Genomic DNA, 24566 nt, shown 5'->3' with positions numbered 1-24566 from the left:
GGTTTGATACTTTTGATTTTTACTGGATTAATAAACTTGTAGGTAAATTGATATAATTAAAAATCTACGATTTTCTTACCAAAAGAGTTCACGATTCTTCTGTCTGTCTACATATATAATAGGGCTACAAAAGTACTACAATTAATGTGCTTTTTTTATAGTCAAGAAAAAAAAATTTCTGCGATCACAAATCACAATTTGAGATTTTCTCTTTAAAAAAAGATATTGATTGAAACCCATCAGTCCATCGCTCTATTTATACTCGAGAGTTGCGGAACCTCTGAGAACTCGGCAGTGATGAAGCTTTGATTGGAGAAAACTGATAGACGGTCGAAGTATGAACTAGTTTTCTTTTCTTATTATTTTTTAACTCTTGTATTATTTTTCTTCTTTTGATGCCAAATCTAGTAGCCGCAAAAAATTCTGTTTATTTTAACAATAAGAACTTTTTTAAAAAAAAAAAATTACACAATACTTTTTGTTGTCACCAACCTGTGTTTTTTAATTTATACAATACTTTTCAAAACATCCACCACATTAACTACGTTATATTCTTTTTTTAGAGAGTCAATTTATGGTGTTCACTCCTGATAATAGCTTTTTATCATCATAGCAAGACATCAATCGATTTTTGGTGCAAGCGGAGATTAAATCTTAAATCTTATACTATAATTTTTTTTTTCTCCTTTAGCATAAGAACCTACTTTTTTTTTAGTATGTACAATACTTTTTTTCCTGTCTATTTTGTCTGCACAGTTTTACATGGATGATTGTTGGCAATGTGCCAAGCATTTGCATTGGCAATGTGTCTATTTTTGTATAAGAATTTACTTTTTTATTTTATTTTAGACAACCATTTTCAAAAACATCCATAAGATTATCTAATTTACACAATATTTCATTAATATATATATATATATATTTTATCAATTTTATATTACTCTCTCAAATTATCTCTCTTTTTGTGTATATGAATAAAAAAGTATCAAAAAACTAGATTTGCATGTGAATAGTAACCGTTACTATAGGAAAAATGTAAATATACATGTTTATAGAGATGGGCTGATTCGGGTAGTTTTTGGACTTAAATATGTAATTTGACACATTTTATTATTATACACACATGTGAGTGCTTGTGGCTATTATGCATTAACTTGTGTAAGCGATCAATTTGTTTCTTTTTCTTTGTCAATTTTGTTTCTTCCATTGTAAATCTTTTATAATATTTATACGTAGGTAAGTGTAATACAACAGTTTTTCATGTGATGGACCGTATCTCTGAGTTGCCGGAAGTTGTTCTGCAATACATCCTGTCATTCCTCCCCATCAAACAAGTTGTTCAATCTACTGTCTTTATTTACACAATATTTCATTAATATATATATATATATATATATTTTATCAATTTTATATTACTCTCTCAAATTATCTCTCTTTTTGTGTATATGAATAAAAAAGTATCAAAAAACTAGATTTGCATATGAATAGTAACCGTTACTATAGGAAAAATGTAAATATACATGTTTATAGAGATGGGCTGATTCGGGTAGTTTTTGGACTTAAATATGTAATTTGACACATTTTATTATTATACACACATGTGAGTGCTTGTGGCTATTATGCATTAACTTGTGTGAGCTATCAATTTGTTTCTTTTTCTTTGTCAATTTTGTTTCTTCCATTGTAAATCTTTTATAATATTTATACGTAGGTAAGTGTAATACAACAGTTTTTCATGTGATGGACCGTATCTCTGAGTTGCCGGAAGTTGTTCTGCAATACATCCTGTCATTCCTCCCCATCAAACAAGTTGTTCAATCTACTGTCTTGTCCACCAGATGGAAACACATATGGACTACATTCCCAAATCTTGTGTTTGATGAAACTTACTTTGACTCAACACTGTGGTTTCCAAAAAACAAGAAAAATCTGGAGGTCCAGAAGAAAATAAAGGCCTTGTTTAATTTTGTGGAAAAAACTTTACAAAGCCACCATAGGCAGAGGCTACATATAAACAAGTTTCTACTTCATTGTACAGCTCAGAAAAAATCGATATCTTTTGTTGAGACTGTTGACCGTTGGATTGGTTTTGTAGTTGATAGTGATGTCAAAGAGCTGAATCTTGGGTTTGGATTTTTCGGCATAGGTTATATATTGCCTCAGAGAGTTTTGGTTGCAAAATCGTTAACTGTGTTGATATTATTCGAGTGTAAGTTGGAGTCAACTTGTGGTGATACATACCTACCCTCTTTGAAAAAACTCTCTTTATCTCATGTTGATGCAGATGATCAAATTTTTCAGAACTTAATTGCTGGGTGTCCTGTGATAGAATCCATGATGTTTATAGAATGTAGAGGGCTTAAAAGTATAAAGGCGTCAAATGTTCCCAAAGTCATGGCGATTACATTAAAAGGCAATGCCCTTGAGAGTCTTGAATTGGAAGCATTTGATCTTTATCATCTATCTATGCAACAAGTGACGATACGATCAGGGTTCAATCTACTTCATTGTAAAAATTTAAGACTATTAAGTTTATGTGTTGTTTACATTTCAAACGAGTGGCTCAATAACAATCTTCCTGGGCTTGCACTCCTCGAGAAGTTGGAGCTAAAAATTTGCTTTGAGCTGAAAACAATAAAGATTTCAAATCATCATCTTAAATCATTGGATTTAGATAGATGTTCCTATCTGATTGAGGTCGAGATTGATGCTCCTAAATTATCTACATTCATATATTATGGAACTTATCGAGCATCCATTTCATCGAATGCTTTGGCTCTATCACAAGCTATCTACAATCTGAGATGTCTTAATGTTGCTGATCCTACGGATGTTGAGAAGATTGAATTCCTCTCAAAGCTGAGTAAATCGAAATTATTGGAACTTAGTGTTGAACGGGCTGAGGTATTTCTAAATCAATTGATATTTATTTGCTTACTGTTTTCTTTCGTTCGATTTTCTTTATTGTTTTTGTATATCAATTCTAATCTGTTCTTTTGTTTAATTTTCTTGTGAAGAATGCAATTATTCCAAAAGAATTTAGAGAAACCCTACCATCACCATCATATAATGTTAAGCATTTAATGGTATCAATATCAAAGTCATTTACAAGAGATGAAATAGGTGAGCTTGTAGATAGCTTGCTTTGGATTTCTCCTCTTCCAGATATTTTATCTATGGAATGCAGCAACAATTCAAAACCCGATTTTGACCAAATATCTCTCAAGGTATCACATCTATTTCCTGTAACATAGAAACTTGCTCCTTATGTTTCGACTATTATCTCTTGTCAGAACCTCATATTGACAACATATCTCTCATGGTATACATTTATTTATTTCCTGCAATCTAAAAACTTGCTACTTATGTTTCATTGGTGACTGTTGATGGTGCTAAATGATGCTTTAGTTCTTCAAACAAAGTTATAATTGTAAAACAACACCATTCTTGTTATATGCTTTTGCTTCTCATGCTAGGCGAGCTACTATTGATGTGGTGGAAATTCTTGTTATTCTTGTTGTTACCAGTTAGTAATGTAATAGTTAATATTTTTGGTGTAATCATCTGTTTGGAAGTACTCATTGCCTAAATGGTCATGAATTTTGGTAAATTTCATCTTTTTAACCCTCTTCCTTGAAAAACGAGCATTATAACGAAATTTGTGTTTACTCCATGTCCCTTTTTCCCCCAAGAAAATTACTTAACTTGAATATTTTGGTCTGTATTGGCTTTATGGGCTTTTGAATTCAAATCAAGTAACCATGTGCTATAAGTGGGAGTATAATTTACTATTACCTTGGTGAGCCATGACAAGGATCCCCTTCTCCACACAAATACAATGCACTCTTCCATTCCAAATTTCCAATACTCTATTATTGTTAATCTTAGACTTTCTTCTTCTTTCTTTATTTACCCTTTTCAAAAGAAAAGAAAACAATACTAGCTAACAAAATCTTATGTGGATCATAATTTCTCCAGTAAATCGGTGGTTCAAAATTGAAGATTTTAACTTGTACCTTTCTGATTGCATTCTAATTGAAGTTGAAAATTTTAAAAAGTTGTCTATAAGCTTACCCAATCTTTCCACTTTCTAGGCTAATTGTTATATCATGTACCATTTCTTATCCTGTATATCACCGTGATGTCCATTCTTTGATAGAATCAGATGCTATTGCTGCCATGGCATGGGCAATAGTGTTAAGGAAAAGGTTTGTCCATTTAACATCAACTAACTGTCTACCTGCCTTGATCATGAATTTTTCATGATCCTCAAGCCAACCGGGCTGACTTTGTGAAAGTAATTGCCTCCCTATATAATGCATTAAAAAGGCCTCTTTGTTTTTTCCATTGAAAACTCAAAACCACCTTCGAAATTGATAGGCTTAGAATCAGTGAGCTCGTTATCTCCACCTCTTTTGTTGGAAGGGGGAGAGGACTAACCAGTCAAGTCATCTTTTTTCATACACTCCCTTCGTAGCTGAATGACATCCTCAATTGAGTTTTTTTAATAGTTGGATTCACTGTTAACAGTTTGTACAGAAGGGAAGAATTGGTAATATTCCACTAGATTTCTAAAATCTCAAATCAAACTTTAATGTTAGGAAACTTCTCCATCTCCACCTTTGTTGTGAAGAGGGGAGAGTAAAACTCAATTGAGTTCTCAATGGAGTCAACTGAGTAAAACACTTAAACTCCATCTCCACCAATGGAGTTCTCATAATCTTCCTGTAGCAACATAGGAGTAAAACCCACTGTTCAGCCATTGAGTAATGTTTTCAAGAGAGTTGTGCCCTTGCTAAATCTCCCATTGCTGGATTGTACAGAGAGCAAAAATGATGGATCTTGATTAAAAAAAAAAAAAAAAAAACACTAGAAACATAATTGCACTACTAGAGGAGAATCATAAAAGTTTAATGTTCATAATCATATTAAAAGAAAAGGAAAGTTTTATTTTTTGTCCAATACTTGTTATTTACCTAGAGAAATTTATCAACGTGAGTAATCTAATAAATTTTGTGTGCCCATTTCTTTGTTTAACCAAGTAATCAGCATTCACCATTTCATTATCTTAAAACAACTAAAATTAATATGCTCGTGAATAATCTACTAGCTTATATCTAAAGTAAAATACGAACGTGAATTCAATTGGCTTCTTTACTTTCTTGGGTGGCTTTACATTTTGCATTTTATCTCCTATTATGCAACTACTTTGGTAGTCGATGCAAATTCTTGTATTTCAATTATATCTAATTTATAACATGTGTTATTTGATCATTTGTGAGTTCAAGCCAATGACCTCTAGATCAAAAGATACCTCATTTCCTTGTGTGCATAGGGTGACATGAGATTCTTGATTCAACATGTACTAAAGTAATATGTAACTTGTGCACATAGAGATGATCTAAGTTACGATCATAGTATTACACTACTAGCCCTACTAAAAAAAGGTTAAAATGCAAATTGCACCCTCTAAATTTGATTAAAATTTATTCAATTTAGACATTCCGTCCAATTTCATTAAAAAATTTCTGTCAAAAAAACATTTTTCTGAAATGAAAAAAAATCTATAAAATTAATAAAAATATTTTATAGGTTTTTTTATGTGAGATTTTTTTTAAAAAAAATTTCTTTTCATTAGTTAATTGCAAACTTAATGACAATTTTTAATGGAATTGGATGAAAGGCTTGAATTGGATAAATTTGAAACTTAGAGACTCAATTGAATGAAAGTAAAGTTAGAGAACTAAAATGAATTTTGAGTTAAACTTAGAGGATGCAATTTGCATTTTAGCCAAAAAATACGAGCGCATTAATGGGAAAAAACCACAAGAACACAATGATTGGCACTGCATCATTATTTGATTTTGATTCCACACATTTCTCTCTTTTGGGCCTAAAGTAGACTGATTCAATGTTAGTGAGACCCTTATCTTTTGTCTTTTTTTTTTTTTTATTGTATAATTCAGAGACTAAGATGGTTTGTTTAGTGAAAGTTCCATGTTGCTAACTAGTTGCTTGTATTTCAGTTCTCGTATAAAAAATCTATTTGTAAAGGGGATGATACTAGTTGTTGCAAATTCCTACCATTTCCATGTTGGAGGCATTGCTTGAAGACTGTAAAGATTGACAGCCTTAAAGGACATTATGCAGATAGAGAGATTCTATACAAGTATTTTTTTGAGAATGCAATAATCTTGGAGGACTTCCAGTTCCATGTTGGTGGAATTGCTTGATAAGTGTCCAGATCGAGAATTTGAGAAGATGGCATCTTTAGAGATCTCAAAGTGGTGGCAAATCCACTGACTGAAAAAATGTTGAATTGTATTTGTAATTCACATAACTCTCACTTTTGTGGGGTTTAGGAGAGGCGTTTGGTTGGCAATTTTATCCCTAAATTTTTTGGACAGGCTGATTCTCAATCCCACTACCTGTCATTCTTTATAACAATTTTAAAAAGACACTTGCCATTACACCAAGGCTCAACCTCTATTTGTTATAATAATTTTAAAAAGAAAAAAGGAATTTTGTCTGTACATAATCAGAGATGGTTGAAGATGATTACTTCTTGAACATTTCATTGTTCTAAATCACATTATGCCTTCAAGTTTAAACTTTCAAGTGGCACGCATGTCAAGTGATTTTGAAGCAAGAGAGGTGCTGGAAGATGCAAAAAAGGTGAGCAATGAAGCCCAAGCTAAGAATATTAGTGACAGGATTGGAAAGAAATGTTTAAAAGTGGGAAGGAAATGGCTTATGCTGAAGATGAGGTTTTATCATAATATAAATCAGGGCAATACTAGGAGCGAAAAATCCTGTAGGTAGAGCTTATATTGCAAAGACATACATTAAAAAGAGGGAATAATAGGGTGGGTAGCAAAGCCTTCACTGCAATATGCATAGGTACCAGCACAATAGTGTGTGTCTGTCTCTATATGTATGCATGCATGTGTGTGTACTACAAAAAGAATATTTTTAGAAAATTGGGCAAAACGGTATAGTTTCTTAATAGAATCAAAGGACTAATGAAGAAACGTGACAAAGACCACTGTAATTTTAATGAGGATATTGGGATGTCAATTGGCAACTCAAGAATAAATTGTGAATTATTTAAAAATTTAAGCCTTCGGATGTCTCATTTTCCTTTTTTTTTGGAAACAAGAGTAGACTCTAGGCCAGAGGGCTTGGTCTTTAGTGACAAGAATCAATGATAGGTAACTAACTGAGATTCTATGTTTCAATATGAAGACATAACTGTAGCTCCATGTTAGCATTTAGCACACTTGATTCTAGTGCTCTAACAAAATAGATAGGAAGGCCAAAAGAATTTGGTGGAGGTTGTGAAACATGATGATTCCTAGTAAAACAAATATTATTTATTGAATGAAAACACCAACAGATTCAAGGTCTTAAACAGAACTCTTATGAAGGAGTCATCGATTTAGTGAAAAAGAGTTATAAAGCAGCCCTAATCAATTTGAAGGACTTTGTTAAGTTGATTTGCATTGAGTAGCATCTTGCGTGTTGATTTCCTTATATTGCTTTATGCTTGCGCCTATTATCTCATACTGTATTTAGCATCACAACTTAAGCAGAAATCTAATGAAGAAAGTTATTGTGCTGGTGAAAAAAAGCTAATGAAACTGTCCCTAATCAATTTGATAAGAACTTGTCAAGTTGATTTGCATGGAGTTGCAACTTGCCTCTTGATTTCCTTATATTGCTTTATGCCTGGATATGAAAAATGCTTCTATGATGTGATGGAGCAGGATAATTGTAAAGAAGTTAAGAATTCCAGTGAATCCATGCCAGTAGGAAGTTTCATCCTGGAAAGAAAAATTGTGTCGTTGTTCTAGTTGGAATTAAGTTGACAAGACCTCAAGTATGTTGCCTATGCATCACCTGATACAATCTCTCTATGTATGAGGCATTGGGAGGATCTAATTGGGGCCATTTTCCTTGGAAGAGTATCTGATACAGTAAAGGTCCCCAGCTCAGCTGTTTTTACAGATAGCAATATTAGGACTAATGCATTGGTGTGGTATATGTAAATGTAGTGGTGAATTTGTTGATCTGTCTATCGCTCTATCGCAAGGGAGTTGTGGTTCTTTGTTTGTATTGCATTGGGGTTCAATCGGTGATGCCTAAGAAGATTTTTTTAATTCAGTTGAAAAAGGTTGCTTGGATGTCAAGCCAAAATATTAAGCTAAAATATGGGATAAAATGGTCAATAAAAATGTCCTGCGTTGGTTAAATATTTGTTTATGGAGTAAAAATTTGGATGTATTCGTAGACGTTTGGTAAGTGTCAAAAACCCTGGTGCTCCAGGTGGAATTGAGGTCGCGTTATTATGGCTCAATCTCCATGAGGGAGCACCTACAGCCCATTCATGGCTAGGCTTCAGAACCATGTTGGAATCTAGGATTTAAAAAAAAAAAAAAAAAAAAAAAAAAAAAACACACAAAAGATCAGTAGTTATTAATCCTTTGGTATCCCGATTTTATTTTACAGGACTAGAAGCACTACCTTGCATTGATTTTTCCATTACCACATCAAAGTTGATAGGCTACAAGTTATGCTTGCTTGCAAATTTCCTCACTCTAAAACCAACCCACAGTTTTTGCATGAATAGCTCTTATGAAAGGCCCCTTTTTTTTTTTTTTTTTTTAAATCATACACCTTAATAGGGGAAAAAACAGGTTTAGGCCTAGATATCAATTACAATTTATAATTAAATTTTATTTCAAATCTAACTAAAATATTTCACAAGATCGTAACAATTATTTAGGCATCTCAAGTGAGCCAAGAATAATTACTTTGCCATATAATTGGAAGCCCCTCCTATTCTACCACTAGATCTACTACACATTTTTCTTCCATCAGGTGTATCCCAATTGTTCTCCACAATTACCCTTCTGCAAAGTCTCAACCATTACATTACAATTATGTTACAAAGAAATCTTCTATAATTTTAATGTTCTGTCATCAACAAGAAGTATGGATATCAAAATCCATTTGACATCATTGGTATGATTTTTTTCAGCTTGCCAACTATCATGAGATGCATATCTTCATAACATTCACATGTGCAGACGACAGAAATCAGATTCGGGGAGAGCACAATAGTAATTGTGCCTAATTCTTTGGTTCTATACACATCCTTGATCAGTCATAGCTTGAGCAATAGTCAAAAAGGCAGAGATGACTGCTCCGTGTACCAGAGCTCTGTTGGACAAGTAAAAGAAGAGAATATGAAAATGGATCTAACCATATTTCTTTTAGGGCAATTACACAATACAATGATCACTCATCAACCATTATTGTTAAAACCTTGCAAGCATTTGAGCTGATTAACAGAAGAAGTGCTATACGCTACATAGATTAGTTTGGTCTAAAAAACATCATACTATGGTGAATGAATCAAATTTAAGAAATTGGACATAGAAAAAGAAAAAGAAAATACTTACTCAGGACTCTCCTTTTGATAACCAAAATCAGTAGCTGCTTTGAGGGCTCTCTGGTAAGTCTGTTTTATTGCTTCCTGCCAGTAAAATGCAAAAAGGAGATCAGCTCAAGTTTAAAAAAAGGTGGTTTTTTTTTGTGTGTGGTGGGGGGGGGGGGGGGGTTGAAAAAAATGGCTACATCAGCTCAAGTTAAAAAAAAGGTGACAATCTTCACAAATAGAGCTAACAAAAAGTTTTTACTAAATTGAAAAGAACAAAGCAACTAATTTTATCCCTGTGGAACTAAATGAACAACATACCTCTCTCTCTCTCTCTCTTTCTCTCCCACTCAACCCTGGTCCCACCACCCCACCCCAGGGAAAAAGAAACAGATTAACTCACAGAGTAACTAGTATAGAATCAGCAGTGATACACTAGAAAATCTTGTACTGGTTTTAATGAGTTTATGCTGCAATAACATGGACATTTTTGATAACAATCTCCACTGACATAGTTGATTACCAAAGGGTACTTGATCCCATTCAGTTACGTTTTCTAAATAACAATCTGTTTCGTTTACATGCATCTGTTGGTGCATGCAAAGATGAGCTGACAACCTTGCATTCATTTTACAGAATAAGTCATAACAAGGGGGTTCTCAAGGCTTAGATATTTTACTCTGTATACAAATAAAGTAATACTTCCTTAAACAAGGTCATATACTTCCCATTAACTAAAAATATAGGTTCATAACGAAATTCTGACCCAAAAAGGAAATTCACAACGACAAACTAAAAGCAACAAGCCAGGAAATGTGACAAAGTGAATCTACTGAACCCAAGTTGGCATTCAATGGTTGGCCCACCTACAGCCGAATAGAAGGCTGCCAGCCTGAAACAGTGTGATTCAACAGAGCCACTTCAAGGAGCTGATTTAGAGGGTACTTTCAAGCTAAAAGTCTAAATGAGCTGCAACATCAACAAACAGGACCTGATATTGATTGACTTTTTGTTGAAAGGTTCTGGTGAAATGTCTTCTATAACCATGTAAATAATTGTCATATGAACAAGTTAACTAAATAGAGTTTTTGGTTTGGTCAAATTGCTCCAACCCATGAGAAATGGGCATTGCAGTTTAATAGTTATGAACTCTTGCATTTATTTCAACCTATGAAATAAACCATACCACCAAGGATAAAAATATGTAGAGCCTCACCTGCAATTTTGACTCAAAGTCCTCTGGTGACCAATGGATCAGATTACATTCATGATTTAATTCGAGTTCTCCAGCAACAACCTGAAGCCAAGTACATTAAAAAAAATTAGCAGATAAAAAACTGAATATAATAAGTGAAAACAAGACCCCATTGACATGGAATTGCAACTGAATAATCAGCTCAATCATTCAATGCAACTTGCAAACATTCAATGCAACTAGGTTTAAAGGAGCATTACTCTAAAAGCAAAATTAAATCAAAATGGTCAAAGGATGCACATATATTACTGCTTTAGCCCTAATATTATCTTAATCATATACCCAATCATGCACATCTCCAGCAGTTTGAGGTTGAATTGAGCTTAGATTCATATAAGGTACACCAAATATTTCAAAAAACTTATTTTTCTATTTTGAGCATCAACCAAATGATTTTCAAAGAAAAAAATTGACGAGCTGAATCATAGAAAGTTCTACAATTGAGCGCTCAAATCATTTGGTTACACATCAGTTCAAAAGATAAACACAAAGTATCAAAAACTAATTCAATGATCCTGTTTGATACCATGAATCCAATAGGACCAATACTACCAACAGATGATCAAACTCAAAAGGAATATCTTTGGCCAGACAACTCTTACTAAGCAAACCAAAGTCTTATAGTTGAATACTGACAAATTACCAATTCTCTCAAAAGCTTAAGTTATTAGGAGATAGTGAATTAAATCATTTAACCATAATTTTAACACTCCTTACATGTGTGCCCAAACTCCCCTTTAATAAATGGGGCCATACACATGGGACTTTTAACTTCTTAAATGGGAAGTAGAGTGGAGACAATGTTCAAACTCATGACCACCTATTCTAATACATTGTCACAATCTCACAATCACGAGAGCAACATGGTTGCCGTTAATCTCCTGCACCTCCTAGAGGAATTGGCCATCCTTAAAAGAGTTATCCAGCACCACTCCAGTACTCTACTGAGTCTCAATCTGAATACAACTACTCATCCTACCTTGTGCAACCATATTTCAAGATTGACACAAATAGTTGCTGCTTATGTCCTAGAAAATCAACTCATTTATTGTCCAGAAAGTACTCCCATAAGAAACTCAGTAATCTATTTTCTTGCAATTCCTTTCCTACTGCATCTCTAGTTCTCTACTATATAAAGTGGAATTCCCAGTGCCATTTCCAAATCAAAGATAGGAAAAATAAGGAAAATATGCACTGACATTAAGTACTAAAAGGAAAGAAAAGATTAAAAACATCAACTTCGAAAGGCACTAGGTTGATATGACAAGAAACTCAAGTGACAAGTCAGTTACTCTTCCATATCATCAAATGTCTGCACAACAGTGAGCAATTTTAAATTCCCCCGAAACTTCCCCAACATAAATCCACTTTCATAGAAACTGAAGTTTTAGCCTTTGCATCCCCTTTTATTCCAATTTAAATTATGAATCCCTGAACTCCATATAAACAAGTTTTCCTTTTTTATTTAGTTAAAAATTCAGTGAACTGAAAGCATGATAATCAAAGCACATTTCTAAGTATGCAAATAGATTTCATCATAGCATTGTTCTAGCACATGCTAAAAAGGCATATCTACTATGCATAGATTGGAAAAAGTGAGCACACACCCCCCCAGCACCAGCAGCCATTGCAGGAGCAATAAGGATATTAGCTTTTCTCAAAACATCAACAGCCTCTGGGGTACAGGGCATGTTTGAACCTAGGATACAAAAAAATTATCACATAGTTATCATCAGTAATTCTTATAATGTTAGAAATTAGAAGAAATCAAAAGGCCATAATGCATCTTACTACTACCTTCTACTAGTACACGACAACCTGAATTGACCAGATTAATAGCATCAGTTTGATCAATTTCATTTTGGCAAGCACAAGGAAATGCAACGTCACACCTTTCGTTCCAAGGTTTTGATTCATCATAATACTTAGATCGAGCGTAAGTCTTTGAATAGTCTCTGCAGATGTCACACGTATCAACACAGGCAGCATAAAGTTATTAAAGATAGCAATTTGGTAGAAACAACAACCAAGTCTTAGTCCCCAAAATTTTGAGGTCAGCTATTGTTCCTCTTTTTTTTCTTTTCTTTTTTTCTTTAATAAGTAAGCAAGATTTTTATTGATTGAGAATGGAAAGAATGTACCCAAGTATACAGGGTGTAAAAATTGATTGCAACATAATAATCATGTAAAATTACAGCAGCCTAGAACTTTTAAAATATTAGGGAAAAAATGGCCAGTGAATGCAGTCATCCAGCCACAGAGAGATTGTACAAAAATCGTCTCAAGTTCTATTGTAGTTCGTTCAACTCCTTCAAATATTTGCACTCTCTCCAAGTAGTCCACAACACATATAAAGGGATAGCATTCCAAATATATCCATTTCGATGTCTGCCAAATGCCCCTTCCAACATGCCAATGACTCAATCACCTTTTGAGGCATAACCCACTGTACTCCAAAGAGACAAAACACAAGAGACCAACAATCTCTAGCAAAAACAGTGTAAAAGTAGGTGATCAACCGATTACCCATCCATCTTACACATGCAGCACCAACCTACTACTATATTCCTACATCTTAAATTTATCCATCCCAAGAAGTTTCCCCAAAGCAGTAACCTATGTAAAAAAGGGAAAAAAAAAAGGTGCTTTAACCCTCCAAATACTCTTGCAAGGAAAGATATGGGCACTCCCATATGTAACACTATAAAAAGACTTCACCTCAAAATTTTAATTTTTGTTGGAGTCCGGGAGATCTGATTTTCTTCTTCCCTTCATATCTTCATAGAATCGATAAGATTTAAAAAATCTCTTAGCAAGCCCATCTCCCAATCCTGGATCTCTAATAAATTTAATATCCTAATGAATCCTTCTGTCATTCCAATGTATATAATCTGCTACAGCTGAACTGAAGCCTCCTTAAATTGTGCAAGTCTGTACAACTCTGTAAATGCCTCCTTAAGAACCCCTTCCCTATACCACCAATCATGCCAAAAGCAAATATTAACACCACTACCAACCTCATACCTAATGAATCTAGAAAAATTCCCACAACCACTTCTGATACACTTCCAAAGACATACTCTATGGGGCCACGTCTCTCCCTTGAACACCATCCACTCCATTCACTACCATATTTCTCATCCACTATTCTCCTCTAGAGCACATCTTTCTCCTTGGCATAATTCCAGAGCCACTTGCCCAACAAAGCTTTATTAAAAGACAGCAAGCTTTTTACACCCAAACCTCCAAATTGAATGGGTTTACAAACTGCCTTCCAATTTACAAGACAAAACTTATGATCATCTTCTAGCCCACCCCATAAAGTCTCTTTGAAGTTTCTTAATACACATAGCAGTGCTAACAAGAAAAGGAAAAAGAGACAAAGTCAAACTCTAAAACGTACTTTTTACCAGAGTGAACCTACCACCCTTGAAAAGATAAATCTTTATACAACCCGTTGAATGTCGTTCCACCTTCTCAAGAATTGTATCCCAGATTACTTTGGAATTGAATCTAGCAGCCAACTAAAGTCCCAAGTATTTCATAGGCAGACTAAATACCTTGCATCCTAGGATCTGGGCCAATTCTTCCACCTCTGGAACAGTACCAACTGGAAGAAATTCAGGTTTCCCCAGATCGATTTCTGACCCAGAAACAACTTCAAACGTAGCAGTACACATTTTATATTCTGAAGTTGTTACGGATCATATCCACAAAAAACCAACGTATCATCCACAAACAAGAGATGGGAAACCATCAAATGATTATGAGGGTGTCTCCTTCCATAAAACCAACAAGATACTGACCATATACTGCTCTGCCCATCTGTTAAGCTCTTCCATTACTATCACAAATAGTAACTGTAATAAAGGGTCACCTTGGCATAAACCCCTATAGCTGTTGAAAAGACCACTAGGACTGCCATTAATAAGAATCAGGAATTGCACTACAGAAATAAAACAATGAATCCCAGCCATCCATTTTTACCAAAAACCACACCATTCCAATAAATAGATCAAGAAAGTCCAATTAAAGAGTTAATAGGCCTTCTCCAATCCAAATTATAAAGGACTCCTGGGATACCCAACTTTAATCTACAATCAAGACATTCATTTGCAATGAGGACTAGGTCAAGTATCTGCCTCTCCTTGACAAAATCATATTGAGAAAGAGAAAGGAGCTTCCCTAGGACTAACTTCAACCTATTAGTCAGCACCAGCCAAAATTTTATAAACACCGCCGATGAGACTAATTGGCCTATAGTCCTTTAAACCCATGCCTCTTTTCTGTCTTTTGCATAAGAGCAATAAAAGTAGCATTTAAACTTCATTCAAACATGCCATCGTCATGAAATGAGTGAAACACGCACATGAAATCCTTGTTAACAACTTCCCAACAATGCTGAGATAAGGCAATAGAAAACCCATATGGATCTGAGGCTTTATCACCATTCATATTTCTTACTGTATCGAAAACTGCATCTTTGAATGTTTGCTCTAGCCAAAGCTTCACATTGAGAGACTTCCAATTAAATTATTTCTATGGGAATTTGCAGGGATGAAAGAACTTTGTGTTTCAGCTTCCCTTCAAACCATAAAGCCCTAGACTTTGTTGCCAGGAGATTTCCTCCATTAGCAAAGTATTCTCCAATTCAGCTTTGGCAATATTTCTTCTTGAGCTGTCCACTGTTGAATAAGTCCCACTCTCTTCATGTCCAGGTTATGAATCTCAGTTAACAAAATCCTTCTTCCTAAGTTTCACACCACCCAAACTGCTCCTTATTCTAATTCTTTAAGGCTCTTAATTTTATAGCCAGGATAAAGCTAGGGGTCAGTTATGGACCCTCAACAGACTAGCCAGGGTCGGCCATATGTAAAAAGATAGCAATTTGGTGAACAGAAATAAAAAGACAGTTATAAACACACACCTCAAACTTCTCTGTTGAGCTTTGATATCTCTCAAAAATGCTATTTTCATGTAGTCGAATCCATCCTCATCCACCAAATACCCCTTTGAATCTGTACATTATCAGAAAAGTTATGATTTATAAAACTGCTTGTCAGTAATTAATGATCATTGTAAAAGCATAATGCCTTAGCCACAGTCCTAATTCCCGAAACACGATAGAATATAGAAATGACACAAAATTGAAGAAAATGTATATCAGGTTCTTCAAACTTTATACTGATTGAAGTCGCATCACAAAGAAGATCTACAAAACTTTATAGACACCAAACTCTCACTTCTAATTCTAGTCACACACAATGAGCCAATTATTTGTTTCAGTCTTTCCACAGATGAAATGGCAAAACATATTCCTCATACCATCTACACCTACCACCAATCAAGTGAAAAGTTTTGGGTGTAGTTCAGTACACATGTCATGTATTCAAAGTTTCAAACTACCACCTTTTTTCTTAATAAAATTATTTTTATCAAGTAAAAAAAAAAAAAAAGTGAAAGGTTAAGAACACAAGGCATGAAGAGATGATATTTATAAATGCAATACAAAGTTCAATATGATTGTACTGCATCACTAATTTGTACCAAACCACTAACATAAAACTGAAAATTTCATGCATGCATTTCTTATTACCAGGACTAACATGACAAACCAACATGCAGATAATAAAATAAATATCACAAACATGTGTAAGAAGAAATAACTATTACTCAAGTTACTTGTCCAAGCAAAAAATTAGAATACCTTTAATTACCTTATTATGACTAACCTTCCAACCATGAGTGGAAGGTTAGTCATATAACCTTCTACAGAGTAAAGAGGCAGGAAAAATCACTGCTACGTGTACAATGTATTTTCTTTGCTAGAGATGTTTATCGGTGCAGATCAATTATTTCAGGCCATTCATTTTTTTGACTCAACAGGAGAGGGAAGGGGGAAGATAATTGGAGACACCCTAGTAAGTGTAAATGCCATAATGCAATTCAGTTGGTATAAAAATATAGAGAAAAAATGTAAAACAAAAAGTTACCAGATACTGTGATGGGAAGAGCACCATATGCAATAAGCTTCTCCAAAACATGCATTGCAATCTTTCCAGAACCACTAACAACACATCTGGAGAAAATTCATAGACAAGTATTTTCAAATTAACAAACTTGCATAACAACCTTGAAACAGTAACTAAGCTAACAGCATATGAAGAAGATTCTTTTCAGTAAATCACAGTTATTAAATTGAAAAAAAATAAATAAAAACTTTAGAGAGAGAGAGAGGGCGCATAACATTCCATATTTGCATAAACATCAAAAAACTCAAAAGATCTATATCTCTAAAACAAGGCTAGACCATTGGCTTAAAAATGTGGTACCCTACAGTCAATGTTAGAAAATATTTCTAAACCATGCTATCAACTTCTATAACCATGTGACTATCTCTAAAAAGCTCACAAAGTTGAGTAAAAGACCTTAATCCTTTGAGATCTTTATTCATATCTGCAAGCATGAGCTGGGCAAAGAAAACCTGCAGAAGCAAGAGAACTTTGTTAACTAATAAAAATTTAGAAAACAAGACATGGATAGGGAACTCATTACACCCACTAGAGAGTGGGAGAAATTTCACACAGATGGAGGTGCATAGTCAGGCAAACATGCGCGCATTGTCACATTTACCCACCACCATCCACCCAAACACAGAGCATCGGAGAGTTGCAATATACAGTACCAGCCCATAACCAGTAGCTTCAGTTCGAAGGCTAGAGCCAGACCAAAATATCCTTGGCCCTGTAAAACTTCCCTGCATAAGTAAGGTATACATATGAAAACGTAAACACAACTAATTTTCTTTCCATGATGAAAAACACATAAACAGTAACCCAAACTTTTGATGGCTATGATAAATTAGACATGTGACATAATCAAATTTACATACCTAAATACATGCATTCACACATGTATAAATGTATGCATGTACCGATATGTATTTATATAAAGAAGAAAATACTTGCCATGTAACAGTGTCATATAAGACAAGGAACGCTCATAATAGACATTCAGTTAGATGATGCACATTGTTTCAAGAGACAAGGAATACAACAAGAAAGAATAAGATATAGTAGACTCTACAAAATAGCTTGTTACAGGTGTTTTTAAGTACCTGAAAATGACCAGCTAGACGTCTATATTGTCCAAACAGGTACCCCATTTCCCGGGTGCCAACACCCATTTCCTCTGATGGAAGGTCCTGAATGTGTACAACTTAAATCAGACATGTATACTAAAGCATTGAAAATTCATACAAAGATGTAGATAAAGCAATGGAATCTTGTTTCTAGTTACCTTGTCAGGACCCAAATAACGATATATCTCATTCATGAAACTTTGACAAAAACGCATGATCTGCCAGCTTGCAAGAGAAATTTGGACATTCTGAGAAAGGTCAGAAGTTTCACAGTAGCATACCATCAATTAATAGAAAGAAGCTTTTACCTCATTATCACTTTTTCCTTTAGGGTCAAAATCACTTCCACCTGCTGCACCTCCTAATTTGTATGGAGACAAGGCATTCTTTAAAGTCTGTGGACAAGGAAAAACTAGACATTATATAACAGTCACAAGACCTAAGTTGCTACCAATATAAAAGCCTCATTCCTTGTTCAAGATAGGATGTTTCATTCATTTGACTAAACTGTGTAAAATAAAACAAAATTTTACCCTATATTATAAGAATAATTTTTTTTAGGGTTATCAGAACTAACAAGTATGGTAGATGAATAAATTTTTCATAAATAATACAATCTCTTCTGTCTTTTTTTTTTTTTTCAAAAATTTAGTATAAAATTTTAATAAGATATATATATATATATATATATTTTTTTTTTTTTTTTTATCCTTCGATAGTTGAGAGTAGGGGGAATTGAACCCTGGATGTCTTCATTGGAAACACTAGCAAGTGCCAACCAGTTGAGCTATAAGGATCTTGGCAAATTTTAACAGGAACATTAATTTAAACTTCTAGGATATTTGGTAATAGAGTTTCCTGAAAATAGGAATTAATTAAATCATTTTTATGTACTTATAGTGCACTAAGGACACTTCTGTTATTTGAGATAAAGCATCTTAAGAGTGCAAAATTATTGGGCAAAAGGACTGTCCATATGGAATGAAGAGAAAAACAAAGGATGGAGAAACTTGAAGAAATTTTGACAAAACTTTTGCACACTGAATTACAGGAGAAGTCAAATAAAACAACACCAGAATACTCCAATACCTGTTCAAAACCAAGGAACTTGGCAATACTTAAGTTCATCAATGGATGAAAACGGATACCACCCCTACATGGACCCAATGCTTGGCTAAATTGAACCCGAAAACCTCGGTTGACATTCGTCTCACCTCTATCATCAACCCATGGAACTCGGAAAATAATCATACGCTCAGGTTCTAACAACCGCTCCATAATGTTGACATAACTGAAACACATTAGAACCACCTTAGAAGATTGTTATGAACTTGACTGCAGACTTTTGCTTTGAATGGTGAAGCATAACAGTAAAAAAGCTTCGTTTTAAAGCAACATACTGAGAATTCTTTGCAATCACTCTTTCTAAAGCATGCACCACTTCTTGCACTGATTGTATGAATTCAACCTCGTGTGGATCCCTTTTCAGTGCAGCTTCAACTATTGATCCAGCAGTTTTTGACATAAGAGCTAAATTTCAAAAAATTTCCAAAACAGGGCAAAGGGAAAAGTTATAACCATGTCATGCCATAATGTGGAAGGTACAACGTATTTCCGCAAACATCAAATTTGCAAAGTTTGAATAAAATATTGCAATCTATGTTTCAGCTGCAGAGAAACAAAAGGGATCAATTAAAAAGATCCAATACATTCATTTAATTGGCCCAACCCAATCATTAGAGAGCACTTTTAAGATGCTCATCTTTAAAGTTTCAAGGAGAAACAGAAATCAAAGTCAATTATTCATGTAGGGGAAGGAGTTGGTATGTAGCGACTGAAAAGACAAACTCAGTGTTTAGAAAATACTCTTTTAATTTTTTTAATAATTCGATAGTTACAACAATGGGGGAGGGATGATTTGAATCCTAGTTCTCCTAATAAAGGTGAGCAGGCCATGCCACTGAGCTACAAGGCTCTTGGCATTCAGTAATTACAGCTTCCTGAAGAAGATAACTGAAGTATCAAGTATCAGAGAAATACATGTCCTTGTGACTGGGATCAGGATCCTGTCCATTTGGCTTAAAATGGAGAGAGTGCATTTCACGGTTTAAATTTAGTTTTCATGATCCAATTATGTACATGGTACTGTGTCATTTAAAATTTCATTCCATCAATTAAAGGATGATAACTAATTTTAAATACTGTGGCACCATATTTACCTTTACATTTGTTAACTACCAAATACTTAAAATAAAATGGACTCTCTCTACTTATCAAAATAAAAGATGGACCCTCACCAATCCTTTTCCCTCTGAGTGTGTGTGTGTGTGTGAGAGAGAGAGAGAGAGAGAGAACTTCAAGCCCTTTATCACTCAAAAAATTACTGCACTCTAAAAAAGTATTAACAACAGTCCAATCAAGGCTCTCAGTACCCTCGGAACCACAATTACAAAGCGCTATCACTTAATCATTACTTGAAGAGAGAGAGAGAGAGAGAGAGAGTTTTCCTGCAGTTAGATCCTCTCATAACAGTGACCATTCTGCAGTCACAAAAAAATTTCTGTTCCTTCAATGGCATATGTTTAAGGGCAATAAGAATCATACCAATCGTCACTCATATTGAGATCTAACAAGTTCAAAGCTATATTATTGTATGTATCCTTATTCAACAAAACTTAGAAGACCTGAACTCAAGGTGAAAAATAATGCCCAGAAACAATCCCACAACAAAAACAAAGACTGGCCTGTGTTGAACACTTAATGGTCTCAATGCAAGCCCAAAAGAAATCAGCAAAATGAGATGACTAACCTTTAACATAGATTGGCTTGTCAACAATAATCTTATCCTTAGAGGCCATCTGGAGACGAAGAGCCTCTTTGTGAAGCAAGCTATTGTTGTGTTCTTCCAATGCACTCATCTGCATATTCCGACTGCCTTCATTCCCATACGGATTTCTTCTATGCTTCCTACCATACTCTCTACATACAGAGCAAAAAATTCTCGCTGTCCCTTCCTTCACATCAACATAAGCCCATTTGTAAGTATCAGCCCATTCCTCTCTCCATCTCTTCACAACCTTCTTCTTTCTTTTCACTGCTTGCGACTTTGACATATCTTGATCATCACTGGGAAGCTGAGAAACCATTACCATCTTGGTCTCATCATGCTCTTCTGCAGAAGGTTCTCTAGGAGGGCCACCAATGAGTGGGGTGTTAGCAAATGAAGGATCATCATCACTTGGGCCAATTTCTAAATCTATCTCTTCCCCTAGCTCCCTAACCACCAAGTGATGCCTCTGCTGAATCAGGTTCATATCATCCATTGTGGAATTCATCCCTACTCCACTTACCGGAAGCAACATTCAGCATGACAGTTTCATCCACGCCAAAAAATTCTCCTGTCTGATAACCAAAAAACATCACATCACTCTGGATAAAATTGTCCCAATCAACTGACTAACGTACAAATCTAAGAAGAAGACAGAAAAGAAAAAGAAAATGAAGTTCTGAATATAAAATTTTCAGTAACTGGGGGATCAATACTGAACCATGCCTGATAACATCAAAAGTCTTTAGTTGGATGAGTTTTACATTTTTCCAAAACCAATATAAGCACACAATATTTAATTGCAATACAAGATACAAAGTCAACTAGCCGCTGTATGTAAACTCAATGTACATGCTTTCACATGAAACAGCAAGAACCTTGAAACTTCTCGGTTATCTGTAGTTCCACTACTCAGATTTCCACACAATTTTTTAGTTCAAACTCCCACACAACCCCCTTGATTTCAAAGACAAGCTAAGAAAAGAACCTTATAAATCCTAAATCTTTCTTCTTTATAAGTAAACTACATAAATATTATAATTATTTGGCAAGAAAAACACTCACAAGTGAGCCTAGCACAACAATTAGACATGTTTCGGACAAATTCTTTAAAACCAAACCAACAGAAAACACAATTATAATCTCATTCATAATTGATAAATAAACAAAATTCACAAAAAGGTGGGCATAACCGTAGCACACAGGAAGCATAAAAAACAAGAGCCAACAAGGAACAAGACAAAGAAGAAAACGAAAAAAAGTAACAGCTAAAATTCCATATCCAATTTTCTCAGTATTTCCAAACTAGTCTCCTTAAAAAAAGTACTCCATAACTCAAATTAAATTAAGACCCTCTTTACAATTCACCAGTCAGTTACACCCAAAACACACAAAGACTCCAAAAATCATTCAAAACCCATGAAACTCTAGGACACAGAGACCCACCCACAACTGAACCATGAAACAAATTGCTGATTTTCAAGGATACCCACCACTTGTTTACCAAAATTAAGGAATACCCAGAAGCTAAAATGAAGAGATATCATCAAAAAGTACCTCAATTTAACAGAACCAGAAAAGATGTGAACTTTGACACTCCCCAAAGTTGAAGTGTCAGACTTTGAGTTCAGTTTCTTCTTCTTCTTCTATAAAAATAATAAAAATGAAAATAAACTTTGTTTCTTTCACAGTGTCTGGTAAACACCTTGGACTTACAAGTTGAACAATAGAGTGAGAGATCGTGCTCTTTTCTGATCAGATTTCGTTCCTCCTATATTCACTGCTTAAACACACAGATTCTAGCAGTAGAAGATAAAAATAGAGAAAAACTTTATGTTTAAATTTTTTAATATAACCGCAAATTTATTTTTTTATTTATTTATTTTCCATTTTTTTTGGGTTGCAAAATTTGGGCTTAGTCTGAGATAACTCTCTGTGTGGTGTGGGCAAAAGTGTCATTTTCTGATTGCGGAATTTTCTTGGCCTTTTTGGCGCGTGTGTTACACTTGCACTCTTGAATACTTAGTTTACCCAATTTAATACCCGAACTTCACACATACCAATTTGATACTTTTGTTAGTCTGTTGTTAGATAAATTAAGAACACTCACATCAATGGATGTATGATAAATAAATAAAATGTATCAAGTTCACACGTTTTTATTCAAAAACTACTTATATTGATGGGTGTATGATAGAAAATGTGTTAAATTTACATATTTTTACTTAGAAAATATTCATATTAGTCCATTTATAACATTGTATATTTACATTGTTGCTACAACAATCGTGTACCCATCCCAAACCCAACTTAAAATCAGCCCAAAACAAAGCTTAAATAAAAACCCAAATCGACCGCCTCATAAAGATTGTTAGAGTTACAATTTCCGAATATGGCTCACCTCTATATCTGTGGACTTAGGATGAGAGATAGCTCATAGGTGCAATCAAGCAAGAAAGATACAGAGAAGGCTTGAGTGGTCAAAGAGAGAAAAAGCAATGAGAGAGAGAGAGAGAGAGAGAGAGAGAGAGAGAGAGAGAGTAAGACTCCAAAAATCATTCAAAACCCATGAAACTCTAGGACACAGAGACCCACCCACAACTGAACCATGAAACAAATTGCTGATTTTCAAGGATACCCACCACTTGTTTACCAAAATTAAGGAATACCCAGAAGCTAAAATGAAGAGATATCATCAAAAAGTACCTCAATTTAACAGAACCAGAAAAGATGTGAACTTTGACACTCCCCAAAGTTGAAGTGTCAGACTTTGAGTTCAGTTTCTTCTTCTTCTTCTATAAAAATAATAAAAATGAAAATAAACTTTGTTTCTTTCACAGTGTCTGGTAAACACCTTGGACTTACAAGTTGAACAATAGAGTGAGAGATCGTGCTCTTTTCTGATCAGATTTCGTTCCTCCTATATTCACTGCTTAAACACACAGATTCTAGCAATAGAAGATAAAAATAGAGAAAAACTTTATGTTTAAATTTTTTAATATAACCGCAAATTTATTTTTTTATTTTTTTATTTTCCATTTTTTTTTGGGTTGCAAAATTTGGGCTGAGTCTGAGACAACTCTCTGTGGGGTGTGGGCAAAAGTGTCATTTTATGATTGAGGAATTTTCTTGGCCTTTTTGGCGCGTGTGTTACACTTCCCTAAATGATGGGAAGGTCTGCATAGCATTACTACCCAATTTGTGTGGTGTGTTTTTTTTTTTTTTTGGGTCTATTTTAAATGAAAGTAAAATATATGAGTGGACTTTCTATTTTTAATAAGGGTAAATTTAAATGTATAAGTTTTAAAATTTAGAATTACATCTATAACATTACATAGGGTTTGAATGGGAAAAATCCCCTGACATCATTTGAACTTTAGACTAATAACACTTGCACTCTTGAATACTTAGTTTACCCAATTTAATACCTGAACTTCACACATACCAATTTGATACTTTTGTTAGTCTGTTGTTAGATAAATTAAGAGCACTCACATCAATGGATATATGATAAATAAATAAAATGTATCAAGTTCACACATTTTCATTCAAAAACTACTCATATTGATGGGTGTATGATAGAAAATGTGTTAAATTTACATATTTTTACTTAGAAAATATTCATATTAGTCCATTTATAACATTGTATATTTACATTGTTGCTATAACAATCGTGTACCCATCTCAAACCCAACTTAAAATCAGCCCAAAACAAAGCTTAAATAAAAACCCAAATCAACTGCCTCGTAAAGATTGTTAGAGTTGCAATTGCCGAATATGGCTTGCCTCTATATCTGCGGATTTAGGATGAGAGATAGCTCATAGGTGCAATCAAGCAAGAAAGATACAGAGAAGGCTTGGGTGGTCAAAGAGAGAAAAAGCAATGAGAGAGAGAGAGAGAGAG

General features: G+C 34.3%; 2 protein-coding genes across 6 annotated transcripts; one reads left to right on the top strand and one right to left on the bottom strand.

Annotated features, from left to right (window-relative positions):
* The first annotated feature begins 1740 nt into the window (after positions 1–1740).
* Positions 1741–3531, top strand: LOC112018024 (putative F-box/LRR-repeat protein At4g00320). The gene is made up of 3 exons (XM_065778594.1): positions 1741–2904; positions 3018–3227; positions 3409–3531. The coding sequence occupies exons 1-3, from the start codon at positions 1741–1743 to the stop codon at positions 3529–3531; spliced, it is 1497 nt and encodes a 498-aa protein (XP_065634666.1).
* A 5180-nt stretch (positions 3532–8711) lies between these two features.
* Positions 8712–22508, bottom strand: LOC112018039 (uncharacterized). Of its 5 annotated transcripts, none has more exons than XM_065778616.1 (16): positions 22379–22508; positions 20645–21237; positions 19236–19365; positions 18925–19126; positions 18144–18230; positions 17994–18083; positions 17812–17898; positions 17380–17451; positions 17123–17178; positions 16688–16773; positions 15622–15712; positions 12492–12649; positions 12302–12393; positions 10656–10736; positions 9465–9538; positions 8712–9222 (listed from the first exon to the last, which is right to left on the bottom strand). In XM_065778616.1, the coding sequence occupies exons 2-16, from the start codon at positions 21195–21197 to the stop codon at positions 9147–9149; spliced, it is 1935 nt and encodes a 644-aa protein (XP_065634688.1). In that variant the 5' UTR covers positions 21198–21237; positions 22379–22508; the 3' UTR covers positions 8712–9146. The 5 variants fall into 5 exon arrangements, with proteins under 5 accessions (XP_065634688.1, XP_065634691.1, XP_065634687.1 ...); XM_065778619.1 differs by having other exon boundaries at positions 19236–19335; positions 22220–22486; XM_065778615.1 differs by having other exon boundaries at positions 22220–22485.
* Positions 22509–24566: the final 2058 nt, after the last annotated feature.

Source organism: Quercus suber, unplaced genomic scaffold, assembly GCF_002906115.3.
Source record: "Quercus suber isolate HL8 unplaced genomic scaffold, Cork oak 2.0 scaffold_187, whole genome shotgun sequence".
Taxonomy (NCBI): domain Eukaryota; kingdom Viridiplantae; phylum Streptophyta; class Magnoliopsida; order Fagales; family Fagaceae; genus Quercus; species Quercus suber.
The sequence above is the reverse complement of the archived record's forward strand: the minus strand, read 5'-3'. Positions and strand labels throughout refer to the sequence as shown.